Source organism: Lithobates pipiens, unplaced genomic scaffold (genome assembly GCF_037356315.1).
Source record: "Lithobates pipiens isolate NorthernLeopardFrog02 unplaced genomic scaffold, aLitPip1_a1.2 Scaffold_13, whole genome shotgun sequence".
Classification (NCBI taxonomy): Eukaryota; Metazoa; Chordata; class Amphibia; order Anura; family Ranidae; genus Lithobates; species Lithobates pipiens.
Window position 1 is genome coordinate 92,858,125 of NW_027507718.1, and position 12,474 is coordinate 92,870,598.

The following is a 12,474-nucleotide window of genomic DNA, read 5'->3' on the forward strand; positions in this document are numbered from 1 at the left end:
CTGCAATGCTTTGTTCCAGAATCATAATTGTAGTATCCTTCTATATAAGGCAAATTGTAAAACAAAATATATACCTTTTGCCTACAATAACACTCATTTAAAAAAAAAAAAAGCTAAGGCTGATCAAAAATATTTTTTGTGTTGTTTTACATCTTTTTTATCTAGAGATTGCATAGCAAATAACATTGTTATTGGAAACAAATGTCACCAACATAAATCAGTTTGTCACAAGGGCTCAAGTCCTGTGGGAACGCATGGGAACAGAGTTTTTCCATAACAGGAACTCAGTTCCCGTTAGCAGCCGTGTCCTGCAAGACTTTGAAGTATGCAAGCTGTGTGGCAGGTGCTACACCAGCAGCCGCCGACACAGCTTGCAATAGTAAGTGTCGCACACGCACACCAGGGGTGGACTGACCATTCCGGCATTGCCAGTAGGGGGCCCCATGGCAGCTTCCTCTTCGATCTATCTGTCAATCACAGCTAGTTGATGGGGAGATCAGGTCCCTGTTGCTAAGAGATTGTATTTAGTCAGATCTCTCGGGATTCTCTCCTCCTCGCCGGCCCCTCCTAATTTTCTGTCTCCTCATCTCCCCCCCAGTCTCCTGCATACTTGCTCTATGTGTGCCGCTGAATCCCCCCTCCTCTATCTTCAGTGCCATATGATGAGAGAACCCAGAGGAGGAGCACAGCTATTCTGCTCACAGGACATGCAGGGAGAGGGGTGAGCTAAGGGAGGAACATCAGTTTGGGGTGGCAAAGTTTAATGCCAGGAGTGAAGTTTATGTGGAAATATGTGAAGAGTTGGAATAGTAGTGTGTGTTGGAGCCCTGCAGGGCTTGCAGCCCCCCAAGCTAACATACATCTCCTAAGCAGGAACACATCACTATCTCCCTAAGCATTCTGTCCAGATAATGTGCAGTTCATTTATGACCTTTCCGTTTAACCCTGTGTTATCCAAACTCTGTTCAATGAAAAGTGTAAACTCACCACATAAACACTCTATATACAAAATAACATTCCCCAATAAAGATCAGAATATGATGTTCATATTTGCATGGAAGCACAAATTGAATGAATGCTGATTATTCAGAGAATTACCGTATTTATGTTTATTGAGGATTTTTTTGATTTTTTTATGTACTAACAGTTAAGCTTCATACACACAATACGAAAATTTAATGAAAAATACCACTTTTGAAGTGTTCGTGCATATGAGCGTATCATTTTTTATTTTTTTTGGTGGGCGAGTGGATCTTGGGTGGGAGTTCCCACACTTTTTTCCCCAGGACTTGACCCCTGTTTGTCACAAAATAAAAAAATTGTACTACTTATGTGTATCTTAGGAATAAACAAGCTTAAAGCTGAAGTGTAAAATTTCCCCTGGTCCATAAGGGGTTGAAATGTGTGTGAACTAAGAAGTGGTTAAAAAAAATAATAACAATGGCAAGCAAAAATACAGCATTTTATAATATACAATATATTGTGGATCTAACCTCAGTGTGCAGTGCTTTGGAATTACATATTACAATGACTAAGAATAAGGCCATTTAGAAAATATATCTATAGTTAATATGGTCATGTTCTCCATGCAGGTACAAGTGTCAACTGTACCAGCAATGACAGAGTTACACAAAGTATGTCAATACAAGAGCTTAACTGCAGTGCATTCTATAAATAGCAATTGATTAGTTTAATGTGCATAACAAGTTAAGCAAATCTTATGCATTTTAAAGACCAATCATTAAAGGTCACTTTTGCAAAAAGAATTGCTAAAGTATAGTGTCAAATTAAAGAAATCTTTTATAATTACATTCATACATTACCAGAAAAACGTGCATAATTGTATGGCTAAAGAGCATCAAATAGTCACCAGAGGTTATATGCTGAATACTCTTAATATATTTTATAGGGGGAACATAAAGTCACCTTTAGCCCCTATGCTTCATTACTGCAAACGATGATTAGGAAGATTCAATGACTGTTCAATACACTTCTCAGAGATGATTATTTTTCACAAATTACTAAAGTAATGGATATTGCAGAAAGCACCTTTAGAATTTTGCTTTACAGAAAAGAACTAGAGTTAATGCGTAGTGTATGTGATCAGTGAGGTAAAACAAAATCTGCTTTCACAATGCATGCTTAGTGGTGTCTCCTCTTGCTTCTCTTACAGTGGATATCACTCCCACATCTATTATGAGTTGATGATGCCCTCAAAAAACCTAAAGTGGTTTTAAACTCTTAGACCTTGTACACACGGTCGGATATTCCGATGGACAATGTCCGATAGAACCATGTTGTCGGATAATCCGACAGTGTGTGGGCTCCATTGGACTGTTTCCGTCTGAGTATTTTCCAACTTGGCTATAAAATTTTCCGACAACATGCTCCGATCGGACATAGTCCGATCATGTGTAGCCTACACCGACGGACAAAGTGCCACGCATGCTCAGATCAAATTCCTAGATCAAAGCTATTGGCTACTAGCCTGAATGTAGTCCAATCATAATGAAATAACGTCATCACGTTCTGAACGATCGGATTTTCCGACAACTTTGTCCGACCGTGTGTATGCAACAGTTTCGGACAAAATCCGTCGGACAAAATCCATCGGACAAAATCCACGGATTTGGTTGTCAGAATGTCCGACCGTGTGTACAAGGGCTAACATATATCCAGTGACGTGATTTTTCCTGGGTGATACACAGAGATGAAACAAATCCTCCTTTAAAAGTTATATCTGGTTATCTGCAGAACTCTGTCCTCTACAGTCTTCTAGAATACACATTTTACACTGCATGTCTCAGCAGCAGAAAGCAGGGGGTGGGAATCTGATGTCACATACACACTGCAAAGCTAGATCACAGAGCTCTACAGGCCCCCTCTTCAGGCTCATAGATAAAAACACAGAGCTGAGTCCATGAGTCAACTGCTGTGCGCTGGAAGGGGGCGGACCATCTCCTGGGAGTTGCCAGTCCACAGATTTATCAGTTACTCATGCAAATGGCAGAGGGATCAGAGAAGAACCCATCAAATGCATCCACTGTGCCCATCAAATGCAGCCATTGTGCCAATCAAATGCAGCCACTGTTCCCATCAACTGCAGCCATTATGCCCATCAAACGCAGCCACTTGTGCCCATCATATGCAGCCATTGTGCCCATCATATGCAGCCACTTGTGCCCAGTATATGCAGCCACTTGTGCCCAGTATATGCAGCCACTTCATATTTAATATATCTTTCAATTAGTACAGAAATTAGTCTTTAAATTGGAACATTTAAATAAAACGAATGCATATACATAAAAAGGATGCATCAATCAGGTATTGTGCACTGAACAGTGATACCAGTGTTATAACCAACAAAAATCTAAAGAGGAGGGGATAGTTTGCTTAATATATATATATATATATATATATATATATATATATATATATATATATATATATATATATATATATATATATATATATATATATATATATATATATATATATATATACACATATACAAAAAAAATACACTAAATAATACTTACAACAGAATGATAGAACATTTTCCTATTCTACTGGAAATTTCGTTTTCTGGTCAAGATTCTTATGAAGTTCCAGATTCTCATCTTTAACCACTTGCCGACCAGCCACCGTCATTATACTGCGGCAGATCGGCTTGTTCCCGCAAATCGCCGTAGGTGTACATCAGCACCTTTAAGGGCGATAGCAGGTGGGGGACCCAATGCGCGTGGCCAGTGGCCGTGATGTCTGCCGGCCACCCACGATTACGGGCACGAGAGCGGGGATCTGTGTATGTAAACAGATAGATCCCTGCTCTGACAAGGGAGGAAAGACATATCTGCTGTTCCTAGTGATTGGGAAAAGTGATATGTCTACTCCTCCAGTCAATCCAATGCCCCCACAGTTAGAAACACACATGATGGCACACATTTTAACCGCTTGATTGCCCCCTAGTGTTAACCACTTCCCTGCCAGTGACATTTACACAGTAATCAGTGCATGTTTATAGCATTGATCACTGTATAAATGTCAATAATCCCAAAAAAGTGTCAAAAGTGTCTGATCTTTCCGCCACACTATCGCAGTCCCACTAAAAATTGCAGCTCACTGCCATTACTAGTAAAAAAATAAAAAAATAACAAAAATGCCATAAATCTATCCCCTATCTTGTAGACGCTATAACTTTTGCGCAAACCAATCAATATACGCTTATTGTGATTTTTTTTAGCAAAAATATGTAAAAGAATATATATCAGCCTAAACTGATGAAGACATTTCTTTTTTAATAAAAAATATTGTTTTGTGCTTCCTTATAGCACAAAAAAATAAAAACTGCAGATGTGATCAAATACCACCAAAAGAAATCTTTATTTGTGGGGAAAAAATATGTCAATTTTGTTTGGATACAACGTCAAATGACCACGCAATTGTCAGTTAAAGCGATGCAGTGCCATATTGCAAAAAATGGCCTGGTCAATAAAGGGGAAAATCTTCCGGTCTGTAATGCCGCGCACACACGACCAGGCTTTTTCGGCAAAAAAGGTCAGATGGTCATCCCGACGGACATTTGATGGAATTACGATGGACTTCCGAATGATCGGACTTGCCCACACACGAATGGACTAAAGTCCGATAGTTTTGAACGTGATGACATACGATGGGACTAGAAAAGGAAGTTCAATAGCCAGTAGCCAATAGCTGCCCTTGCGTCATCTTTGGTCCGTTGGTCCAGCATACAGACAAATGGTTTTCCCCATAGGAATTGAGTCTGCCGGACAGATTTGTTCTATTTCTAGGTCTGTCAGGATTTTTTTACAGAAAAATGATCGGACTATCCGACTGAATGATTTCATCTAACCTAGTCTGCTGGAAAATGCGGTCGTGTGTACGCAGCATAAGTGGTTAAAGTTGAGGAGAGCATAGGTAATACTGCTGATTTTTAAAGGGAAAAAAACAGCATTTGAATGGCAGAGATGTTCTTAGTATATATGTTGCTATTTAGGAATGGGTCAAGGTCTTCATGTTTAAATTGGACAATTAATTTATTTATTACACCAAAGACACATTTCACAGCCAAAATAAGCCACTTCATTAGTTTAACAGTGTTACACAAGAATTTGTGGATTGAATTATATTGCATTACATTAAATACAAATTAAGGAACATACAGTATAAACACAATGAACTTCCATTAATATCATCAGGGTAATTATATTATCAATTAAAAAGAAATCTGTTTTTCTGATTGTGTATAAAATTGTATTATACGGTCCTGTATGTTATATTATTTGAGATATTAGGGTACAACTGATAATATAAAAAATTGCCACTGGGTGAAATATTTATTATAATACATCAGCGAGATTATCCCCAATTAAATATTAATAATTCTAAAAGAAACAAATAAAAATTCAAATGGCAAATGCACACATGAAACTAGTCATATACTGGAAAAGTGGGGTAATGAAAGAAAAGGGGTTTTCTCTAAAAGGGTTACTCACACTGAACTTCCTAATATCTGTGTTTTCCTAATTATTCAATCTATGTAGAGGGGCAGGCCATTGTTGCTACAAAAAGAGGCATGTGTTCCATCTCTTTTTTGGAAGTGCTCCATTTCAACAGGAATGAGCATGTGCCACATCCGATCTGACTCCGTGCACACCCTGGGTTTCTTTGGTAGTATGGGATTGCAATTGGAACTAGTGCTTCTAGGAAAGTTTTTGAAGAAGGAAAAAACATTTTTGGCCAATTCGCAATAGAGCGTTTTAGCATAGATGTAAAACACAGGTCAACAGTAGGACATCTAAAAAACAATAATTTCCAATGTGTCCTATTCACACCATAACGTTGTGTTGCATTATGGTGGATGGAAATGTACATGCATTTTAGCACAAGTCACTGTGAATTAGTCCTTTATCAAGTGTGTCAAGTGTGTTTCATATAATTTCTGTAAGACAAAGATGGATAAAAATAATCCAAATCATACTAATGAGAAATAAGTTATAATCATAATAAGGATATTTATAGAGTAATAAAAGAGTATTCTCCACACATGCACAACAAATTTGTCCCTTGTGCCGCTGGCTCCTATTAACTGAAATACTCCCCCTCTGATCAGACATAAAATATATATTAATCCATTTTGTGCACCAAATGCCTTAGCAATCCTATATACACTACATTGTGAAAAGTATTGTAAAACCTGCCTTTACGCACACATGAACTTTAATGGCATCCAGTCAGCTATAACAGCTTCAACTCTTTTGGGAAGACTGTCCACAAGGTTTAGGAGTGTGTCTGTGGGAATGTTTGACATTCTTCCAGAAGCGCATTTGTGAGGTCATACACTACTGTTGGATGAGAAGACCTGGCTTGCAGTCTACACTCTAATCCATCCCAAAGGTGTTCTATCAGGTTGAGGTCAGGGCCCTGTGTAGGCCAGTCAAGTTCCTTCACCCCAAACTCACTTATCCAAGTCTTTATGGACCTTGTTTTGTGCACTGATGAGCAGTCGTGTTGGAACAGGAAAGGGCCATCCCCAAACTGTTCCAACAAAGGAGCATGAAATTGTCCAAAATGTCTTGTTAGGCTGATGCCTGAAGAGTTCCCTTTACTGAAACTAAGGGGCCAAGCCCAACTCCTGAAAATCAAATGATTTGGACCAGTGCACTCATTTTAATATTTTGGCACTGCTAGAATAAAATATATATAATTTGTTAAAAATAGTTGAAAAAAAATAAATACGATGCGTCTCTAACCCAGTAATAAAGCAGTACTTTTCTGCCAGTTTTCTGTATTATTAGGTCTCTACTGTAGGAAAAAAACAAGAGACAGTAAAAAAATTTGTTTGAAATAATGTTTACTGGTTGTTGGGGTACTACTCATTTCATTCTAGAACCTACAAAACATTTCCTGTGTGTCACAGACATTTTTAATTGTGATGTGTTATAACTTGGAGAAGTTTGGGAACCCTGTCTGTAGTAGGTTTACATGTCCACTGTAACAGCTATTTGAAAATGAAATGTAATTCATATAATGCAATTCATATAATGAAATGAAAATTATGGAAATCCAATTTTATTATATTTATGTATATTTTCAGGCTATGGGATTGGTCTTCCTCCAAACTCTCCTCTCACTTCAAATATATCAGAATTAATCAGCCAGTATAAATCAAGTGGATTAATGGATACACTTCATGACAAGTGGTACAAAGTGGTGCCTTGTGGAAAGCGAAGCTTTGCTGTCACGGAGGTATGTACAGTTAATGCTAAAGCTTCTTACTTGTGGTCAACAGAAGTTTTGAATATGGACAATTTTAATGACTTGAAAGGAATATATAAAGTTGCGCTTAATAAAATAAACACCAAAAAAAGTACAATTCAGCAACACAAGCTAAATGAAGACACCAGATAATCAGATGAACGAACATCAAACTGAAGTGTTTGTGTGGAGCAAATCCAAAAGAATTCTCCACCTTGTGACGTCACCAACATTAAGGTCAAGATGTGCTCTTACCACAAGTGTTGGACCCTTTATTATGGAAGGTCAAACAGGTGTTTGTATATCTCAGCTGTATCCATGGGAGATATCGTGCAGATGACGTGAGTCTCAGAACCCGTTCCTCCTGCACTGATTTCAAAACATCCAGACAGCCCAGCAATAAGCAAAAAATAAACTGTTTTTTGGTTATTGCTGGACTGTCTGGATTGTTTTGAGACATGCATCATCTGCACCATATCTTCCATGGATACAGCTGAGATATCCAAATGCCTGTTTGACCTTCCATAATAGAGGGTCCATCACTTGTGGTAAGAGCACATCTTGATCTTAATGTTGGTGACTTCACAAGGTGTAGGATTATTTTGGATTTGTTCCATACAAACATTTCAGTTTGATGTTCGTTCATTTGATTATCTGGTGTCTTCATTCAGCTTGTGTTGCTGAATTGGACTTTTAAGAGCACCTTTGGACTTTCTTTAGTGTTTATTTTATTAAAGTGGATGTAAACCCACTCTTATCCTTTCTAAACTACTGAAATATTATTTATCTAGAAGGATACACGTGCCTCCTGCATGTATACTTATCTGTCAAATGTCTCCCCTCTGTCTGCTATGAGACCCAAAAAACTGCTTCTTTTTTGGGTGGGTCTGTTTTCCAGGGCTCAGCGGGTGGAGTTGTGATGTCAGTAGACTCCCTGCCCACCTCTACACTCCCCTTATCAGCATGCATTTTCTCCTGTGTATTTCTTACACTGAACTTCTGCTATGATCACTAACATCCATTCAAAACCCAGAAAAGTCCCCACATGACTTCAGCATGCCAAATCATCCTGAGGTGTGGAACAGCCAATCCTTGCAAAGCTGCTAAAGAAAGGAGTGGGGATGGGAATTAAAAAAAAATGCATGTCTTAGGCTAGTGCACGAGATATGTAAATAACCTGTCAATCACAGCAAGGGGGAAGAACGGACAAAGATTTCACAGTTTGACCGTTTTATTTCACTGAAAAAAGATATGAAGATTGCTCAGAGCTGGATTAATTCTTTGTGGCAAGACTGGACACAGCTGATCTGAAATCCCATACTCTATATTGTGCCAGACAAAAAAAATATTTTTTTGTTGCTGTTAATTTTCTATTATATACACAAGCACATTATTGTTAATTTATTTTTTTTGACAAATTTTATTAACTTGCAACCACTTATTGGAAATCATCCCAACAGAAGCATACAGAAGTCAATGATCTGCTAATAAAGAGATTGTCAACATGTGGATTTTTTTCACTAGCCATAAGCTGATTGTAAATGACCACATTTTCATTAGTGACCAATCTTTTTTTTTTACTTTCTCTTTATTAACCTTTTGTTTGTGAAAAAGAACAGAGAAAAAAAACACATTCAATGACAAACTATGGTGGGATGAAACATCCAAAAATGGAGTAAAGTGGTAAATGTACCATAATCATAGTCATATGACAGTGTTCCAAGAAATATCCATCAAGATGACCAACAGAATTCCAACAAGGGAAATAAGTATAATAAAGATATCAACCTTATATCATGAATACTTTTGATTCTAGAGCCTGTGAAATTATGTAATGGAGAGGTATTTGATAGCTTTCATCATATAGATATACAATAAAATGTAAAGTAGGGGAATCTGCTGTATCATAAATGGTAAACCCCCCTAAATAGATAGAAAAGAGAAAGAATGGGAAAGAAATCTGTAAAGGACAAGACCCACCCTACCGGACACCTAAATGGCAGAGAACCATGGGCATAATATCTTATGACCAATCTTAGAATGACTAGTGATTATAGGTTATTGTACAGTAAGGATGAGCTTCAGGTTCGGATGAATGTTGAGTTTGGTTTGAACTTTGCCTGTTCAGCATTTGATGAACAGTTGAACTAAATGGGGTGTGCATCTGCCTATACTAAGTTGAAACTTGAACTGCAGCTGGTAGTAAACTTGTATCAGAGATACAAGTACCACTGCTAACTGTGACAGCTTCCTGTTCAAGCTTGTTGTTAGATAACTGCCAGCTTCCTAGTAACTAGTGAGGGGTCCCTGCCCATTCATGGTCATCAAAATCCCTGCTTTCCAGCTGTTAGACTGGGATCTGTCATTCATCTTGAGTGTTCATCAGAAGTGGACATGTCAGCAGGTCAGTGTTTTTTTTTTTTTTCAGCAAGTGTTCCATTCATCGTGATTGATAAGGATATGCATCTGTGGATGATGTGGTTGGTGATGCCCTGCCCCCTCTCCACTGAACTGGATTGTGGGGAAGAGGCCCTTGCACTCATCAACATTGGGACAAGGTGCTTTGCCAGATGGTTTTCACTGACAAGGTACCCTTGCCATGTTTAGAGCATGTGGCCTTGCATGGTTTGGAGGGAATGCATGCTCCTGGCCAGTCAGGCTGCATGAGGGTTTGGTGTTAATTTTGAGGGCACCCCATGACCTTTTTTGTGTTTCTACATATCCTTTAAAGTCAATAACAGACCATCATTAAGGATAATGGTTCTAGGATGCATTTTTGGCAGATTCCATGATTTTTTTATTCTTGGTTTACTTTCTCATTATTGCTGTAGAAAGTTACACAGCAAACGTGACATTTTAGAAAAAAAAGCATTTTCTGATGGTCCACATTTCACTGCCACCTTTTTTGTAAAAAAAAAAAAATGCCATGGGACACCCCCCCCCCCCCAAAAAAAAAACAGTGCCCTTACATGGGAGGTCCCATGTATTTTTTTTTTTCCTTTTTTGCAAAGAATACAAAGCTGGCAGGGAAATGTTATTTGCCTGCAATTTAGATTGCATTTTTTTCTTTCTAAATGTCAGTTTTGCTGTAGTACATTGTATACATTGTAAGTAACAATATTTCACAGGCATCCCTAAGGCATGTTTTTTTTTTTAAGGAACCTGGCATCTTAAAGTTTCACTTTGCAACTCCCTGCAAAATTGTATTTAAAACCTCTGAGCTGTTTGGCAAATGTCCCACAAACCCAAGCCAGGTACATTCAGCTTAACTCGAATGCACAGTAAGAAATGAGAACTATAGCCTACTTCTGAGTAGGTCTCAGAATCAGAGTTTTTCAAACTTGCTTGCTAGTCTCTGCATACAATATATATTCTTCTCAAAACACAATATACAAATAGAGCACATTTTTTTTGTATTATTCTTTTTTCCTATAATTACAATGAAAAAAAATGATCCAAGACAATGAGGAATTATTATTATTAAAGTAATAAAAAGACTCCGTTTTTTTCAATAACAAACTTGTTATATTTACCTGCTCTATGCAATTGCTTTGCACGAATCAGCCCCAATCCTCCTCTATTTGGGTCACTGTCAGCGATTGTGGTTCTTTCTCCCTGCTTAGTGCTCCCATAGCAAGCCACTTGCTATAGGGGGACTTGTGTATGCTCACTCCCATGCCCCCCTCCATAAGACACACAGAGGGAGGCTCGGCCCCACCTCCCCACTCCCTCCTCACTGGCTATAATTGAGCCAATGGCAGAGACCTGGGACAGCAGCTGCTCTTGTGTACATCACTGGATAGGGATCAAGTTCAGGTAAGTGTTGGGGGGGGGGGGAGTCTAGGGGAGAGCTACATAGTGAAATTTTTTTACCTTCATGCTGAGAATGCATGAAGGTTAAAAAGTATTCAGCTTTTACAACCACTTTAGTAATAATAATAGTATTTTAGGATACACTTGTGAATTTGAAGTGCTACCTATTTCCTAACTGACATATGGCTTCATAAAATGACAACATAGAGGCTGTCATTTGTAATTCTCTTGTTATAGCATAACAGCCTGTGTGTCTTATGCCCCGTACACATGATCGGACTATCCGGCGGACAATCCGCCCGTGTGGGCTCCGGTGGACTTTCTTTTCCCAAAAGTCCAGCGGACTTAGAAAGAAGTTTTGACTCAAAATTGTCCGCAGGGCCCCCCCTTCCCCAAAACACCCCCCCATGTTGAAGGCATGTGGCCCCTTTCCGGACTGGCCGGGCGGCGTGCTTGGATAAGGGTCTGATATGGACCCGGTTTTATCAGTGTAGGGCTTCCCCTTTAAGTCCATACCAGGTGACAGAACTAAACAATAAAATGTAGTGCTGAAGAAAGTGCTGTGAGAACACGTGTAACAAACACTTTAAAAAGAAAAACCCAATAAAGTCCAAATATTTAAGTGAATACAATAGTCCTTGAAGTCCACGTAGGACACAAAATGTGGTGTTTCATAAGGTGTAAAGACTAAAAAGAGTGCTTGAAGACATCTCAAACCAGTGACATCTGGGTAGGTAAAAAGAAGATGGGTACTCTTACCGAAGGTCATACGGGCATAAATAGATGGATGAATCCCCGCAGGTCTATCCGCCACTGGAAGTGCCGTGGATCCTCTGGTCAAAGAAGGAGCAGTCTGTATCATCCATGAAACTCCAACTCCTCAGGGGTCCCGATGGAATGGACGGGAAGAACCAACTCAAATCCCAAAAAACGGGATAGCTAACGAGGCCAAACTCATGCAGGGGATCACATATGAGACAAAAAAGAAAAACAGCAGTCCAATCAATCTAGATGGCTTTAGGTGAATAGTCCAGTATAGATGCAACATTCATTCCTTGATGCTGTGGACTATCAGCTTCAGCTAAGGATTCTCCAAGGCATCCACTCAGTTATGCTGTAGGTTGGATGTTACAAGCTTTGGAGTCTTTCGTTTCTCAGTAATATCTAGACGCTCCCCTCAGACCCCCTTAAATTTTTAACTCTTTGTTATTTTGCAGCCATTTTCTAAAATCATTTAAGTTAATCTTTTTCCTCATTAATTTACATACAGCACCCCATATTGACAGACAAACACAGAATTGTTGACATTTTTGCAGGTTTATTAAAAAAGAAAAACTGAAATATCACATGGTCCTAAGTATTCAGACCCTTTGCTCAGTATTT

General features: G+C 38.7%; 1 protein-coding gene across 1 annotated transcript in view; it reads left to right on the top strand.

Annotated features, from left to right (window-relative positions):
* Positions 1-12,474, top strand: part of GRIN3A (glutamate ionotropic receptor NMDA type subunit 3A) — a 599,512-nt gene that overhangs the window by 491,938 nt on the left and 95,100 nt on the right. Inside the window, exon 6 of the mRNA XM_077475268.1 lies at positions 7,118-7,269. Within this exon, the coding sequence (XP_077331394.1) occupies positions 7,118-7,269 (152 nt within the window). The remainder of the gene's footprint in view (positions 1-7,117; positions 7,270-12,474) is intronic.